Source organism: Astatotilapia calliptera, chromosome 10 (assembly GCF_964374335.1).
Source record: "Astatotilapia calliptera chromosome 10, fAstCal68.1, whole genome shotgun sequence".
NCBI lineage: Eukaryota > Metazoa > Chordata > Actinopteri > Cichliformes > Cichlidae > Astatotilapia > Astatotilapia calliptera.
Genome location: NC_137431.1, coordinates 35087399 through 35105138, shown reverse-complemented (window position 1 = coordinate 35105138; position 17740 = coordinate 35087399). Strand labels below are relative to the sequence as shown.

Here is a 17740-nt window from a genome sequence, read left to right as displayed (position 1 = left end):
GACACGGGGGAGCCCATGGCACAGCCATGTTTTTGTCTGTAGAAGCCTTCGTTGTATTTGAATATGTAGTGGTGAGGCAGAGGTCTAACAGTGTGCAGATCTGATCGGGTGTGAAGTTGGTCCTGTCTTCCAACGAGCTGTCTTCTTGTAGTCGTTTTCTGATAGTCTCCACGGCCTCCGTGGTGGGTATGCAAGTGAAGAGAGAGACTACATCAAAGGACACCATGGTTTCATCTGGATCCAGGGTAAGTTTCTGGACCTTGTCGGTGAAGTCAGTGGAGTTCTTGATGTGGTGTGGGGTGTTCCCCACGAGAGGTGCAAGGATGGTAGCAAGGTGTTTAGCAATTGTTGTAAGTGGCTGAGTTTATGCTACTGACTATGGGTCTGAGTGGGACAGCTTCCTTGTGGATTTTAGGAAGTCCGTAAATGCAGGGTATGGCATCCCCTGGGTAAAGGCGGTGATATGTAAGGCGGTCAATAATCCACACCTCCACAGGACAAGACTCAGCAGTCCATCTGCATCTAAAGGTCAAAGGACACTCTTTCGAGGATGCCAATATTCACATTTTGGACAGAGAGGACAGATGGTTTGAGAGGAGTGAAAGAAGCCATCTATGTCCACTGTGAGCGACCATCTTTGAACAGAGGCGGGGGTTTACGACACCAACTCTCTGCCATCTATAATCCAGTTTTGAGATCCCTTCCCAGACGCCTTAACGCCCACTCACCTGGGCCATCTGACCTCAGGAATTCGCATGATAAGGTGGGGCCAGGTTTCACAATGAACTCACCCGAAACTCTGGCTGATTGGGACCCATGGCCAGTTTCCCACCTTGGCTCAGGCGATTAGAGGATCATCAGGGGGTCCTTTTGTCCCTCTGTGGGGGGAAACTCCCACTAGGTTTATATCTGGGACTCTCCACCATTTGACCCTAGAACTGAAGAAGCTTCTCGGATGAGAGGTGAAACGTCTTCAAGCAACTTAAAGAAGTCCAGACGCTTTTCTTTGCAAGCTCCTTTGACCTCAGTTAAATACCTTCTCCAGGAACAAAATGCAGTGCACAGCTGTTTCACACCTTAAGGGTCACACTCCCTTGCTACCTCCCAGAGTCCTCGAAGACACAAAAGATTCTTCCTGTGGAGTCGTCTGCTCCCACCAACTTCCTTACTACACCCCCACCATTTGTCTAACTGCATGAGTGTGAGACATGCTAAAATCCAGTGGCACCAAGGTATCATACAATAAAGTAATGTGATTAATACATAAATAAAAGAAATTCCTATACATGTCCTGCAGAGGGGCGTGGCCACAGACTGAGGTCATGAAGACAGGTACAGAGCACTCGCTGACCTCAGTGTCAGCGCTCTGATGGATCAGCTGTTTGTGACACAATAACCTGATTAGACTTAATTATCCTGACAGCAGGTGACTTCCTGTCTGACATCAAGCCCCGCCTCTAACAGCGGTATTAGCTCCTGGAAACCAAAGAAGAAGAGTACCTTCCACTTTTTTTTTGTGTGTGATTTCTTTTTGAGCCTAAAAACTACTTATAATGTATTTTTTAAACACACAGGACTATAGTGGACAACAACAAAAGGACAACTTTGGTTTGAAATTACAGCTGAATTTAGAAAATCAAACTGGACCACTTTACAGCTTTAGAGCAGAGGTGGGGAACTCCAGACCTCGAGGGTCGGTGTCCTGCAGGTTTTAGATCTCACCCTGGGTCAACACACCTGAATCACATTACCAGGCCTCTGGAGAACTTCAAGACATGTTGAGGAGGTCATTTATCCATTTAAATCAGCTGTGTTGGATCAAGGACACATCTAAAACCTGCAGGACACCGGCCCTCGAGGCCTGGAGTTCCCCACCCGTGTTAGGGTGTCATTAAAAACCTTTAATTAGATGAAAAAACAAAAATCTTCATTATTCTTGTTTTCTGCTGTTTGCTACCAGGACGATATTAACCTGTATATTTAGCTGAACAGACGTAGTTCTTCCACCATCACTGATGCTCCTCTCCTGGCGCCTCATTGGCTGTGACACTTGGTCCTTCACTGTGGTTCCAGTTGTTAGAAGACTCTGAGATCGATGGCTGTGAAATATAGATCAAAGCTTATGTGAGTTCCTGTGGGAACCGATCCAACCAATCACAAGTCGACTGCAGCACCAGTCTCTGGTCACTCCACAGACAATCCAGCCCCAGACCATTAGCAGCAGTGGGGGCAGAGACTTGTAGGCAAGGAGGTTTTGCCTGCTAACCTACCATCGTTGTCCTGCTGATAATTCTGGTCAGTGGAGGCAACCACATGTACTGACGTGGCAAAGAAAACCTTTGTGTTGGCAGGTGGTGTTTGTTGTTGACAGCGGGGTCTGAGGAGCAGCTGCCAAACCTTCAGTTTATCATCCATGTGCTTAATCGGACTCCAGTGTTCTCGGACTTCAGGCTCACACGAGTACTGAAGTACCGGATACTCTCAACACAGTAATCTAATGTGATACTACGCTGGATACGTTATCCTGGAACTAAATGATGCACACAGTCCGTGCTGGCCCACCGAGCACCGCCCCGCCCGAGTCAATCTCCTCGTCAGGTAGTCCTGTGTCTTCCTCCTCTTCGTCGTGTTCTCCTAGACCAGGCGTTACTCCTCCTCTTCATCCAGTCTGAACCTCCCTCTGCTTCACCTTTGTACTCCAACAGCAGCACTGAACCTGTCCTGGTGTCCGCTGCAGCTCACATTCAAAGAAAGACAATTTCACAGGTAATAACCATGTAATAAACACCACTACATGTAGTTACTATGGTAACAATAGTAGTAGAAGGAGAGTATTTTGCTAACCTCTCCTCTTGTTGGTGTGTCGGCGGTTTTGATTGAAAGGAGGTGGTAAACTGGTCACATGACATAAGTGGAAAGCCCAGGATGTGGGCTGGGTGGGCGTCACAGTCCGAGGATACACAGGTGACACGTACATGAACAAGTGGGCTGGCTCTCAGAAAGTTTCATGCAGTCGGGGCTCTGATGTCACTCACCTGTCCAGGTAAATGTGCGTTTCTTTCAGCTTCATCTTACACCGGCAGCTTATCTGACCTTTGTAGGAGTGTTTAGCTGATTTTAGAGTTTAGAAATGTGTTAACATAGAATGTAGAATTATTGTAGAGACACTGCCCTTAATATAATAAAGGCCTCACTGTGTCGTGAACTTAGGAGTAGATTGTAGGAGACCCCTCCCCCACTTGAACTGTGAAAGTAAAACAGAGAGGCGTTAATGCTGAGTGGAAATTCCCCAGAGGATGTTTGGGTGGGGGTCTCAACATTTGTAACTGGATAACTGTGGTCTGGAAGGGAGATGGGTTTTATGACCTAGGGAGTCACCTACACCCAGTGTTTTAACTGTCACGCACACACATCCACACGCACACTCACTCATGTGCACACACATACACACAGGTATGCGAACACAGTCACACACGAGCACTCACATGGGACACGTGGGAACGCGCACATGTAGGCATTCATGTGCTCGTGCACATAGACACAGAGTTTGCAGCACACCGTGGGGGGTTTTATGATGGGGTCGCCACTACAAAACTGTGTTTCACAGACAAAGCAGTGAAGATTTTTTGCAGAGGGGCACACCGGCCTCGTCTTCCCTTCTAGAAGTGCATGCTTAAATGAAGATGAATAAAGGTTTTGTGAAATGACAACTTTCGACGAATAAAAGAACCGGGGTAAAACTGATTTCGTAACACCTTTGACCTTCGACGTTCAGAGGATCTTCACTGTTCGGATGAATCTCTGACCAAATGAATCAGGTCGCTGCTGTTTACCTGCAGCTGTTATTTCTGCTGCTGCTCAGTTATGTGCTGATTTATCACCTGAACACTGAGAACATCATAAAACCAGAGAAATACAGGGCCTGTGCTTAGCGCTGCATCCACTCATGGTGCAGTTACACATGTGTGTTAAGCATGTGTTAGACATGCAGCTTTAAATATCTGGTAAGTTATAATTGCTTAATATAATCGCTTCATGTCCTGATCGACCTCAGGGCACAGACCTCAGGTCAGCTCTTTGAATCCTTCTGTTTCAAAGGATTCAAAGTGACCGATCACATTATGACCCCGCCTCCTTTGGGCAAACGTAGTTCCATACAGTCACATGATCGTCTGCTGGTTTTAATCATCAGATCACCCACTGAGAACAGGGTTGTCTTCCTCTTCATCATCATCAAATTCAAAGTAAAGATTTAAATCACAGACTAAAAAAACCCACCAGCAGGCAGAGCGTCTTCAAGTTTTTATTGTGGAAAACTCACACGGGAAACAGCGTGTGTGTGTGTATTACAGTGTAATTATAGTGTGTGTGTGATGATGATGGTCAGTGGGCTCTCCTGGACAGCAGCATCTCTCTTATGTTGTCCTCAGCTTCCTTCACGCTGCGTTCAAGGTACACCTTCCTCTGCTGGAAATCACAAGCACAAACATACTGTCAGTGCTTAGCTCTGTGTGTGTGTGTGTGTGTGTGTGTGTGTGTGTGTGTGTGTGTGTGTGTGTGTGTGTCGCACACCAACGCTGTTCCAACCTCCTGAAATCAGACTGCAGGACAATTCATTCCTTTTTTTGTGTAAATCACAACAACAGTTACATCAACGTGTTTCATTTTTAAAGTAAAGACTCTAACCCCAACTATCATGTGACCCTCTGTGTGTGTGTGAGGGGGGTCACATGATAGTTGAGATTGTTGCCAAGGGCCCCTCTATAAGCACCTGGCAACAGTGAGAAGGAAAAACTCCCTTCTGACAACCGTGTTCAGTAAGTTTAAGGTGAAACAGGTCCCAACTCTGGATAGTCCTATTTTGAGAGCTGCTCCAACCAAAGTGGGATGGATGCCGTCTCTCCTGACAAGACTAGGTTTCCCTAACCCCACGCAGAACACGCCCACACGCGTGATGTCAATCAGTAGTTAGCCAATGAGAAGAGGCGTGTGCATGCGCACCTCCAACTCTTTGATCTTCTCGTCAGCCGTCTTCTGTTTGTCTGTCAGCAGGTTGTTGATCTCCTCCTTGGACTGCAGGATGAACCTGAAACACATCATGATTGAACCAATGTGATTGGCTGACACCTGCGTGACGTTCAGGTGTGTTAAGGTTGAAGGTAGGTGACTCACATGCGCCCCACACCCTCATAGAGTCGCGTGTTGTCGGGCAGCGTGGCGATCTCGGCGTGCGTCAGTTTGGCGTGCTTCTGAACGCGCGTCAGCTGATCGATCTGCAGATCGGCCATCTTGACTTTCTGCTGCGTGTCAATCATCTTCACCTGCAGCTCGGAGAAGGCCTGCGGAGCGCACCTGGGTTAGTTCCCATGGTAACAGAGCCTGCCCACTGTGAAGTACCCGCCCCCTTTAGCCCTACGTCACGGCGTCTCACCAGAGACCCACAACCCACTCGCACACGATTCCGCTGCGTCAGTATGACATTAGGGGCTCTAACTACCTCACGGTGACGACACAAGGCCTGAGCGCAGCTGTGTTAAAGTCACGAGCGTGACGGTCTCGGTGTCCCGCGGACACAGACGAGGTCGTAGGCAGTTTAAATCGGAAACTGTGGAAAAAACACTCGATCACGTGTGAAACAGCCGCGCTAGTCACACACACAGGTGAGGAGCTCCTACCTTTTTCAGTTCCAGATCTACGGGCGCCGCCATCTTCTTTCTGCTCCCGACTCTGAGGACACACTGCGCATGCGTGAGAGCCTTCTTCTTCTTCCTTTATCTTTTTATGGGCGTAGCAAAGAGCGTCAAGTGCACTACCGCCACCTGCTGGACTGGAGTGTCTGTCTTGTTAATGTTTGCTTATAATGGAGCACTGTAACAAAAAATAATTTCCCCCAGCGATCAATAAAGTATTCTGATTCTTATTAGCTGTGTCCCAAAACGTCTTTCGGAGGACCCCGGCCTTCGCGGTCTACGTGGGCCAGGTCCTCCAAAGACCGAGAAGGCCGGAAGTACGAGGCTGTGAAATAAGACGGTCCAGCCTTCAGATCTGCGTCACCGCTGTCTCGGTGGAGTTTAATAAACTCAGCCGTCTGCTCCTTGCTGTCTAAAATATAACAGGACACTGGAGTAAACTCGACCATCTCACACTTCTGTTTAATCAGTTTTCTGTTTGATGTTTATTCAGCTGGGTTATTCAGAGACTTGACGAAGGCATTTGACTCTATAGATCCTGATATATTAATAAGAAATCTGGAACGTTATGGTGTCAGAGGGGTCGCTCTAGATTGGGCCCGGAGTTATTTAGGTGACAGGAAGCAGTTTGTGAAATTATATAGTGGTTGCTCCTTATGTATGCACATTGCTTGTGGTGTACCCCAAGGGTCAGTTTTGGGTCCAAAATTCTTCAACTTGTACATTAACAACATCTGTAAAGTGTCCAAAGTATTAAAAGTGGTTCTCTTTGCTGATGATACAAACATCTTCTGCTCTGGTGATGATCTGCAGAATTTATTGGAGGATATGAAATAAGTAAAGTGAAGTTCTGGCTTGATAAAAACAAATTATCATTAAATTTGAATAAATCTAAACTTATGTTATTTGGAAATAGTAGTTTAAATACAAATGCTGAGATTCAAATAAATGGTGTTGATATTGAAAGAGTCAGTGAAAATAAATTTCTGGGGGTAATAACAGATGAAAAACTTAACTGGGAGCTCACGTAAGATATATTCATTCCAACGTATCACGAAGCATTGCAACACTAAACAAGGCAAAGCAGGTATTAGACAAACATCCCTTCATGTTCTCTACTGTTCACTGGTTTCACCTTACTTAAGCTATTGTGCAGAGGTCTGGGGCAACAACTATAAAACCACATTACACTCACTTTGTACTCTTCAAAAAAAAAAGCAGTTCGAATCATCCACAGTGCAGGTTACAGGATCGTACAAACTCACTATTTTTGCACTGAAATATTGAAAATCGCCAATCTAGTAAAATTCCAAACAGCACAAATTCTAATCAAAGAAAAAAATAAGGAACTGGCAGGTAATATTCAGAGTACGTTTTTTCTTGTTGAAAGAAGGAAGCTATAATTTAAGGGCTTTTTGTCACTTCACAACAGGGAAGGTTCGTACTAAAAGGAAAAGCTTTTGTGTTTCTGTGCATGGAGTGAAACTGTGGAACAGTCTGAATATGGAATGAAAGCAACGTCAAAACATAGAACAGTTCAAAAAGAGTTATAAAAATATGATCTTCTCAAACTATAAAGAAAAGGAAAATATTGAAATTAAGTGAATCTCTATTTTAAAAATGTCATGATGTGATATTATAGTATATAGTTGTTCACTATTTTTATTACAGATTATATCAATGAGGAAGCAACTAAATATTTTTTTTTCTTCTTCTTTTAGAGGGAAAGAGAAACAGCTGAGAAGAGGGACGGGGGAGAAGGGCAAAAAACAAAAACCAACAGAATGGGCAGAAAAAAACCCACATATATCGATCACCTGGATCACCTGCTGAGAAAGAAAAAAGAAAACAAGCAGAAGAGAACAAGAGTAATAGAATAAACAACATCACAATGATATATGGGAATATGACAGTAAATACTAAATATTAAACATTATTGTGCAGCACATAAGATCAACAGAACACAGTGTGCTTTGAGGTAGGAGCCAAAAAGGGTGTAGTTTGTGGGTGTGATCACCCGTGTGTACACCTGTGAGCATGGACGCGCTTGTTTTTAAAAGGTTCCTTCATGTAATGATCTGCTAGAGGGTGTGGGGGGGCCACAGCCCCGTCCTCCAGGGCATGAAGCAGGTATGGAGGAGATCAAAACTCCAGACATCCAGAGGCCCCCAGAACACAAGAGACCAAGGAAGACCAACAGAGGGGCAGCTGCGCCACTGTCCCAGAAAGAGCTGAGGAGAGTCCCAGATGAGGGCTCACTCAGCAGCCGCGGAGCAGAAGCCAGGGGGAGTTGCAGTGACGCGCCCGTGAGCTCCGCCGGCAGCCAGCCGTGCCTGAGTGACCGAGCCCCAGGCCGAGAGGCCGGGGGCACCCCACCTCCGAAGTGGCCCGAGCGAGCCCCAGGCTCCAGGCCCCGATAAGCGGCCGCCAAGGAGTGAGCCGGTGTGTACCTGGACGCCCACCCCCGGACACAAAGAACCACCAACGCACCGCAACTAAATATTAACTGATAACTTATGGGATTAAATCGGTGTGTACTTCTTCCCACTTCCTTTCAACGTGTAAACGAATCAGAACAGCAGCGATATTGAAATGCATTGACTTTTGTATAGTATAACTTTCTCTCTCTTATTTTCTTTACTCAAATCAAATCAAATCACTTTTATTGTCACATCACATGTGCAGGTACATTGGTACAGCACATTCGAGTGAAATTCTTGTGTGCGAGCTTCACAAGCAACAGAGTTGTGCAAAATACAATAACATAAACAGGCAAAATATACGAATGGCTAAATCTGAAACTAATAAATATATGTACAATATATAATAGTATATGCAAAAAATAATAATAATAATTTCTGGATGTGTATACTAAATGTTTTTCTACGTGTGTGTGTGTGTGTGTGTGTGTGTACACATATTTTACAAATTAAATAGAGTCAACAATAAATAAAATATATAAAATATACAGAGTGAGACATGTGCAAAACAGTGGCATTTATATACAGTGTGGAGTGCATAATGTTGAAGTTCCAGTAGTGAAGCTGAGGTGTCTATGACGTGTTCAGCAGTCTGATGGCCTGATGGAAGAAGCTGTCTCTCAGTCTGCTGGTACGGGACCGGATGCTGCAGAACCTCCTTCCTGATGGAAGCAGTCTGAACAGTTTATGGCTGGGGTGACTGGAGTCCTTGATGATCCTCCCCGCTTTCCTCAGGCAGCGCTTCCTGTAGATGTCTTGGAGGGAGGGAAGCTCACCTCCAATTATCCGTTCAGAGCACCGCACTACTCGCTGGAGAGCTTTGCAGTTGTAGGCGGTGCTGTTGCCATACCAGGTGGTGATGCATCCAGTGAGGATGCTCTCAATGGCACAGCGATAGAAGGTCCTGAGGATGCGGGGGCTCATGCCGAATCTTTTCAGTCTCCTGAGAAAGAAGAGGCGCTGCTGCGCCTTCTTCACTGTTTTGTTTGTGTGTACTGACCACGTAAGATCCTCAGCCAGATGTACTCCAAGGAACCGGAAGCTGCTCACTCTCTCCACAGCAGCGCCGCTGATGGTGATGGGGGTGTGTACTTCTCTGCACCTCCGGAAGTCCACTATCAACTCCTTTGTCTTTGCGACGTTGAGGGTGAGATGGTTGTCTTGACACCAGTGGGTCAGGGCGCTGACCTCCTCCCTGTAAGCCGTCTCATCACCGTTGGTGATAAGACCCACCACTGTAGTGTCGTCCGCAAACTTCACAATGATGTTGGAGCTGTTAGTGGCTGTGCAGTCGTAGGTGTAGAGTGAGTACAGGAGAGGGCTCAGTACACACCCCTGTGGAGCACCAGTGTTCAGTGTGATGGGGGATGAGGTGATGCTGCCCAGTCTGACCACCTGGCGTCTGTCAGACAGGAAGCTAAGGATCCAGCTGCAGAGGGAGCTGCTCAGTCCTAGATCCTGCAGTTTCCTGTCCAGCTTTGAGGGAACGATGGTATTGAATGCTGAGCTGTAATCTACAAACAGCATTCTCACATACGTGTCTCTCTTCTCCAGGTGTGACAGGGCAGTGTGTAGTGTCAGGGCTATGGCATCATCAGTGGACCTGTTGTGGCGGTATGCGAACTGTAGAGGGTCCAGTGAGTCGGGTAGTGCAGAGCAGATGAAGTCCCTGACCAGCTTCTCGAAGCATTTGCTTACGATGGGGGTCAGGGCTACAGGTCGCCAGTCGTTCAATGAGGAAATGGTGGAGGATTTGGGTACAGGGACGATGGTGGCCATTTTGAAGCAGGCTGGGACTACAGACAGAGAGAGGGAAAGGTTGAAGATGTGCGTGAACACTCCAGCCAGCTGAGCCGCGCATGACTTGAGGACGCGGCCGGGAATCCCGTCCGGACCAGTAGCTTTGCGTGCGTTCACCTTCCTGAAGCACCTCCGCACATCCTCCTCAGACACAGTGTGCGCACTGACGTCATCCGCGGTGCGCACACTGTCCGGTCTCATGGTGTTCGCTGTGTCGAATCTAGCGTAGAATACGTTCCTCACACAGAGAGGCCGTGGTCTGCGGTGTGCTGGTTTTCCCTCTAAAGTCTGTGATCGTGTTTAGTCCCTGCCACATACTCCACATACTAAATGTACCTGTATATTGTTTACATGTTTGAAATAAATTAACAAACAAACAATATGGACATTCTGTGTCCATTGTTTATTTCATTCTGAAACCTAATTTTTATTTACTTTATTCCAAACAGAAGTGTTTATTTATTATTCTGAAAGCTGGAGACAGTGCCAAATAGTTCACTGATATTTTGTTGAATTACAATGTGGACACTCTGCAATAATTTAACAGAAGTGCTTGTGTTTTACTTGAAGTTTTATTTTTTCAATGTTTTTCTATTTAAAGTTTTCAGGGATAAGCCTCTTGAATTTCTCTAAGTAGAAATATATGTAAAAAAAAAGATTTTAAATTTTCTTGTAGTTTATTGCACATTTTTGCAATTTATGTAATTACTATGGACTTAATGCAGACATATTATTAAAATTTGGGCTATAACGGTTGTATTGATGTATAGCAACTTGAAATGCTACTACACCATGTAAAAATATAAAGTAAGCTCTGGCAGACTTGGTTCTATGGTAGGTCTTAAAGGGTTAAATCATCAAACTGTAAATCATAGATTTTGAATTGTTATTGATCCTTTACTCCTGGTCCTCAAGTGTATATTTATTCTCTTACTCTTCTTATATTTATTGTTTGTTTACTTGCACCGCTGTAGCTGCAGCCTCGTCGTCTCGTCTCTATATGCTGGACTGTCTGTAGCGGAGATGACAATAAAGTTTACTTTGACTTCAGCAGCGCGCAGGCGCACCGAGGGCTCTCGCGCTCACTTTTCGCGTATAAAATTTCGAAAAAACATCGGTGCAAATTATAAGTCTGTATCATGATGTGTGGTGTTTTCGTGTTTGTTGGTTTGTTTTTATTTTGCGGGTTGGTGATTAGATGCTGCTCCAGCCAGCCAGAGAATCCCCCGCTCAAAAACCGCTACTGTTTCCACCCACTGTGTTTCTCTCCTCTGTGGATGAGATGAAAGGCTGCTGTGAACACAGGTAACAGAAGGTAGAGCCAGGCAGGTGGAGTGAGGCAGGTGTGATGTTGGACATGAAGGAAACTGAAGGAAGTCTGCACTCCTCCTCCTCTGCTCATGCGTGACTCCGCCCCCGGAAACGGTCTGTAAGTCTGTATGCGCGCGGAGTTTAATTTGAGCAGCATCTCGCGCGCCGGTGTTCCAGATCAACTGGCGTTTAGATCAACTGGCGTTGGTCGAACAGATGTGTGGCAGTCTTGCGTTTCAGGAGCTCCTACCGACAAACCAGCAAAAAAACGCCAAATGTGTCACCTGTGACACTTGTGAGGTTGTCTCAAACACACTCCGTCAGTCTTGATGCTGTTGAACAACAAAATGTTTAAAAATGTGGCGAGTTTACCTGGTGATATCCTCATGCGCGACGCGATCGCGAAAACAGCAAACAAGTAACACCACGCCGTTGTTGTTCACAGGACAGCAAGAGTAAACGATCGGGAGACCCTTGTCGTCGTTATCGTTCCCCTCGCACGGTTTATTTCACCGAATTCAGCGTTTTTGCTCCACAACTAAAGCGAGCAGTTTGCTCTGTGCACCAACATGGAGTCGAGTCAACCAGCGCCACCTCTGGCCAAGTGCCACAGCCTACAGCCAGATCAACTGGTGACACACATCTGCAGCACGTTTGAATTCGTGTCATGCACATTTGTACCTTTCAATTGTGTCTGTTTGTGCGTCATGCAAATAAACCTTTGAAATGATATCATGTATTTATTATCAGCCTACATTTGTACAAAATGCCAAATGACATACACATAAGAATCACCATCCTGATATCAACACTTTTGCCCATAAGAAAAATGTCGTGAACAAATATATGACACACCAATATTTCACCAGTGTTGTAACTCACATGTCGCCAGCATAGTCTGCCTGTGTCCCCCCTCTGCAAACGCACATTTCAGAGTTGGATGTGATATACAGTCTGCATAAGTGTGGTCAATCTAATAAACATTTATAAGGAGATGGCAGTTACTGTGAATGCACAGCAGTTACACAGTGATTAGTAATAAACAGTCAGACAATGACCCTGACAATCACATTCAATCTTGCAGATTGCACCTTCTGTGGAAAGTGGTACCACACGGTGTGTGTGGACTTCCCCTGTGCAGAAGGCGACTACAAATGTTGTGGGTGCTAAATAAACAGAAACAAATGATCCCTGTTGTCTTTGCTTACTGATTGTTTTCAGTGTTGACAATCCACATTGCTGGCATTGCATGTTTCAACATATTTGTGGGTAGATTTAGATGCACCACGTGTGAGTGCAGCCACTCAGCCTTTACTCAATGTGATCATAGCAGCAGGTGCAGATGTGTGTCACAAGTTAATCTAGTGGTAGGCTATGGTACTTGGCCACAGGTGGCAGCAGTGGACTGACCTGCATTGGGGACTGGTCCAGCTGCTATGTGGTAGTCAGTAGATGGGCTCCACATTGGGGATTATATGCAAGTTTTGGGGACTGTTTATTGCTGATCACTGTGTGACTGCTGTACATTCACAGTAACTGCCATCCCCTTACGGATCGTTATGGGATTGACCACACTTATGCAGACTGTATATCACATCCAACTCTGAAATGTGCGTTTGCAGAGGGGGGACACAGGCAGACTATGCTGGCGACATGTGAGTTACAACACTGGTGAAATATTGGTGTGTCATATATTTGTTCACGACATTTTTCTTATGGGCAAAAGTGTTGATATCAGGATGGTGATTCTTATGTGTATGTCATTTGGCATTTTGTACAAATGTAGGCTGATAATAAATACATGATATCATTTCAAAGGTTTATTTGCATGACGCACAAACAGACACAATTGAAAGGTACAAATGTGCATGACACGAATTCAAACGTGCTGCAGATGTGTGTCACCAGTTGATCTGGCTGTAGGCTGTGGCACTTGGCCAGAGGTGGCGCTGGTTGACTCGACTCCATGTTGGTGCACAGAGCAAACTGCTCGCTTTAGTTGTGGAGCAAAAACGCTGAATTCGGTGAAATAAACCGTGCGAGGGGAACGATAACGACGACAAGGGTCTCCCGATCGTTTACTCTTGCTGTCCTGTGAACAACAACGGCGTGGTGTTACTTGTTTGCTGTTTTCGCGATCGAGTCGCGCATGAGGATATCACCAGGTAAACTCGCCACATTTTTAAACATTTTGTTGTTCAACAGCATCAAGACTGACGGAGTGTGTTTGAGACAACCTCACAAGTGTCACAGATGACACATTTGGCGTTTTTTTGCTGGTTTGTCGGTAGGAGCTCCTGAAACGCAAGACTGCCACACATCTGTTCGACCAACGCCAGTTGATCTAAACGCCAGTTGATCTGGAACACCGGTCAGTGGGTTTCAAAACAGCAGCGAGCAATAATCGATAATCAGCGATCGATCCGTGAACATGGCGACCCCCCCGAAGAGGCCGTGCCCCCCTCCCCGCAGCCCGCCGCTGAACGGCAGCTTTTCCCGTCAAAAGAAGGAGAAGAAGATCTCCATCGAAGGAAACATAGGTGAGCTCACCGGGGCGCGCGCCCCCCGGACCGGCTGGACGCTCACGGACCCCGACTGACCCGGACCGACCGGGGCAAACGGAGCCGGGGGACCGACCCGGACCGCCGGTTAACGAGCTCTCAGGCCCGGGTCTGTAAGTCCGTGAGCCTCCCGCCTTCACGGAAACAAGTGGCGCCAAAACCGCCCGCTTATCGTCAATAATCAGCTGTTTGTGATCGATAAATAGCTGTTTCTAGTCACAGTTAGCTGTCCATGGTCAATTGCTGTTTATATCGCAAATCAATTGTTTGTAGTCAATACTCAGCCCTGTGTTCAATAACCAGCTGTTTATAGTCAAAATTTGCTGTCAACAGTCAGTAATCATCTGGACGTTTCCATCAACCGAGTGATTTCTTACGATAATCGATTGATCATCAGCTGTTTGAACTCAATTATAAGCTGTTTGTCTTTGAAAATCAGCTGTTTGTGATCAATAATCAGCAGTTTTTAATGGAGCTGTGCTGCTGGGGTTAGAAGGCGGAGGTTTAAATTTGGGTGTTAAATAGGTGGAGCTTGCTCCTTTAGGTGTTTGAAGGTGAACGCTGGTCATGTGGAGTCTGTGGGCGGGGCTCAGGTGAGCCAGACTGATGGAGGTTTGCAAGTCGAGGTCAGACCTCCAAAGGTTGATTCTGTTCATCTGGACGCAGCGTTTTGTGGAGAAACGTTCTGTCACTCATCCAGGTGACTTCTTCAGTCTCAGGTCAGAGTTTTGATCTCCAGAGCGAGGACGTGACCTCATCACTGAGGTTGGGGTCAGGTGACAGCGTGAGGAGTGTGAGCAGAGACAATCAGAGGTTGAATCAGCTGCTCATGGTTGCCATGGTTTTACTTGATCCTGCGGTCACATGACGTCCTGCAAAAGTCAGCTGTTTCGGTCCTTTTCTTAAGCCCCACCCACACAGGAAGTCCTACGGCATCAGCATTAATGCTGATTTCCTGTATTAGTGTGTGGAGCATCAGTAGCTCATGTCATGTCAGGGTTACCTGAACAGGTGTGATTCCTCCAATCAGGCAGGACCAGAGATCTGTCACATTTCTGTGTCTCACCCGTGTGTCTCACCCGTGTGCCTCCAGCTGCAGGAAAGTCGACATTTGTGCGCCTCCTTCAGGCAGCATCAGAGGACTGGGAGGTCATCCCTGAACCCATTGGCAAGTGGTGCAACGTGCAGAATGACAGCGATGACGTTTACCTGGTGAGCCTGAATGCAGCACACATTCTCTAAAGTCTGTGTTTACTTGCTTGTTTACCTGCTTGTTTACCTGCAGGAGCTGAGCTCATCTCAAAAGAGTGGAGGAAACCTGCTGCAGATGCTGTACGATAAACCCAGCCGCTGGTCCTACACCTTCCAGGTAACACACCTGGCTCCATCCCCTACCATAGCAGCACTGTGTGTCAGACTATGTGTACCTGTCTCAAGTGAGTCTCACCTGTGTGCAGAGCTACGCGTGTCTGAGCAGAGTTCGAGCTCAGCTTCAGTCGCCATCAATCAAACTTCAGCAGGCAGAAAACCCCGTCCAGTTCTACGAGCGCTCCGTCTACTCCGACAGGTAACTTACCTGACAGGTCTCCAAAAGGTTGCTTCTGTTCATCTGCACGTAGCGTTTCATCATCATCAGGTGACGTCTTCAGTCTCAGCTGACTGCAGGTTTCAATCTTATAAACATAATGACTGAAACCAGCCCACTGAGGGAACAATGGGCTGGGAGGTCAGTTCCTTAATCTTAATTATGTAAATTCTCATGACCATTGATCACCTGACAGGTAACTCGCACACATTTAACACAGACACAGGTGTGAGACATGTAACTCCTGTGTGTACAGGTACGTGTTTGCGTCAAACCTGTTTGAGAGTGGCGACCTGTCGGAGACGGAGTGGAGTGTGTATCAGGACTGGCACACCTGGTTAATGAACCAGTTTGAGTCCGACATCGCTCTCGACGCCATCATCTACCTCAGAGCCCCGCCACAGGTAAAGACGTACAGGAGAACCTGGAGAGTCCTGCCACCTCAGGGTAAACGCATCGCCCTCTGTGATGGGCTCTCCTTCCTTCGGTTGCCTTCAGGTGCCGTGTTTGTGTGTGTATTTTTCAGCGCTGCATGCAGCGGCTGCTTCATCGCGGCCGGCAAGAAGAGCAGGAAATTCCTCTGGAGTACCTTGAGCAGCTGCACTTCAAACATGAAGCCTGGCTCTACCACAGGAACCTCAGGTAACTATATGCCACTGAGCGTGCTCAGAGCCTCAGCGGTGCGTTCAGGAGCGCCTTTTTAACCTGTGTTTGCATTAAGGTTGGACTTTGATTATTTGAGCGAACTTCCTGTTCTCGTCCTGGACGTCAACGACGACTTCAAGAACGACCGCATCAAACAGGAAGCCATCATCGACAAGGTCAGTCTGAGCTTTTATTTTGAAGGTTTTCCTTCTGATGATGGTGGTTTTATTTGTTTTTCATACACGTCCCAAACCGCTCTGTTTCTTCTCTTGGTTACAAACAACCAGTGAACCACTTCTTGTTTGCTTTTATGTAGAAGTCATTGACTCCTCGTCTGTATAACGAGTGACTCTGTTTGTCAGGAGTACCGTCACTGTCAGGGTAAATTGTTAAATGTTGCCATTGTTGCACTTAAATGTGTAAAGCGTGCCTTAAACTGCGTGGTTAGATATTCTTCTGTTCGTCCGACACATCTATGATGCTGGAGGAGGTAATCAGCTGTAGCTGTTTAACTACAGGCAGGTTTCATGTGAGATTCTGGTTTCCTTATCTTGTGAAGGATGTCCACTCCCGGCCATTTAGGGGCTCGCCTATGCTTGCATATGGTGAACCATTAATGTTAAGCCATATACGGGTGTGGGGAGATGGCCTTTGGATAACCAGGAAATGTGGTTAACAGTTGTGAGCATATATTGTGTGGCAAGAAGACACACACACAGACGCATGCGGTGATTTTAACCATTTGTGGGTGTTACAATGGGTGGTGCTTGCATTCACTGAATAAAAGGCTGCAGGGAAGGCTGTTTCTTGGAAGTTGGCTAGCAAACAGTGGGGGGTGATGCGTCTCTGAACTAGCGGGCCTGCTGAAGCGCAGACCCAACGATCGCCACGAGAGGAAAGACCATCAAGCTTTTATTGGGGTTTTTAACAATCAGTATCTTAATTCTTAATAGAAATCTCAGTCTTTGCTGCATTTTATATTCTGACGTGTGCCTGTTTATATAAAGCAACACGCCTAACATGTGTTTAATCTGTTTTTGAACATCGTTCCTGAGAGTAACTGAATAAACTGTGTAAACTCTGTGACCTGCGCAAAAGTTTGTATACTTTGAAGTGACAGTAAAATATGTCAGATTCTTCCATGTTTGGCTGTTTGTTCATGTATGTGCTGCTTCCATCTTTCTGTGCTTGTATTTAATTCTCATTTAACTTTCACCTGGTGGTTTTATTTTGAAAGGCTTTTGTAATCTGGTAACAGGACTTAATTTTTGTCTGCAGGTCAGAGAGTTTCTCACCACACTGTGAAGCTCATCCACCAATGAGAGGTGCTGGGAGAAGTGGTGGCGCGTCTGATTGGAAGACTGATGTGTTTGTTTTTTTGTTGTTGTTTTGTTTCTTTAACTTGTTTTTATATTTTTGTAGTTTAACTGTGTGTGTGTGTGTGTGTGTGTGTGTGTGTGTGTGTGTGTGTGTGTGTGTGTGTGTGTGTGTGTGTCCCCATGATATATTTACTTGCTCTTAGCTTCATATTTATCCTTCAGTCTGATCATTCCTGTTTGTCCTGACAATGAGGTGTTGTTGAAGCCACCACGATGCCTTCAGGGACCGTTGGTGTTCTGGTTTCTGTGTGAATAAAGTCAAACTGAATGAGCACGCCTAGTTTTTTTA

General features: G+C 46.2%; 2 protein-coding genes and 1 long non-coding RNA gene across 3 annotated transcripts; 1 reads left to right on the top strand and 2 right to left on the bottom strand.

Moving 5' to 3' along the window:
- Positions 1–4287: 4287 nt before the first annotated feature.
- Positions 4288–5833, bottom strand: pfdn1 (prefoldin subunit 1). The gene is made up of 4 exons (XM_026181885.2): positions 5676–5833; positions 5173–5339; positions 5002–5086; positions 4288–4467 (listed from the first exon to the last, which is right to left on the bottom strand). The coding sequence occupies exons 1-4, from the start codon at positions 5706–5708 to the stop codon at positions 4384–4386; spliced, it is 369 nt and encodes a 122-aa protein (XP_026037670.1). The 5' UTR covers positions 5709–5833; the 3' UTR covers positions 4288–4383.
- A 5462-nt stretch (positions 5834–11295) lies between these two features.
- Positions 11296–17725, top strand: LOC113030460 (deoxycytidine kinase 2). Its single transcript, XM_026181942.2, has 9 exons — positions 11296–11451; positions 13655–13821; positions 14936–15054; positions 15128–15211; positions 15300–15409; positions 15684–15831; positions 15954–16069; positions 16149–16248; positions 17351–17725. The coding sequence occupies exons 2-9, from the start codon at positions 13713–13715 to the stop codon at positions 17375–17377; spliced, it is 813 nt and encodes a 270-aa protein (XP_026037727.2). The 5' UTR covers positions 11296–11451; positions 13655–13712; the 3' UTR covers positions 17378–17725.
- LOC145431615 (uncharacterized) lies at positions 13087–13654 on the bottom strand. Its single transcript, XR_013911957.1, has 2 exons — positions 13519–13654; positions 13087–13373 (listed from the first exon to the last, which is right to left on the bottom strand). It is a non-coding gene; the product is annotated as an uncharacterized LOC145431615 (long non-coding RNA).
- Positions 17726–17740: the final 15 nt, after the last annotated feature.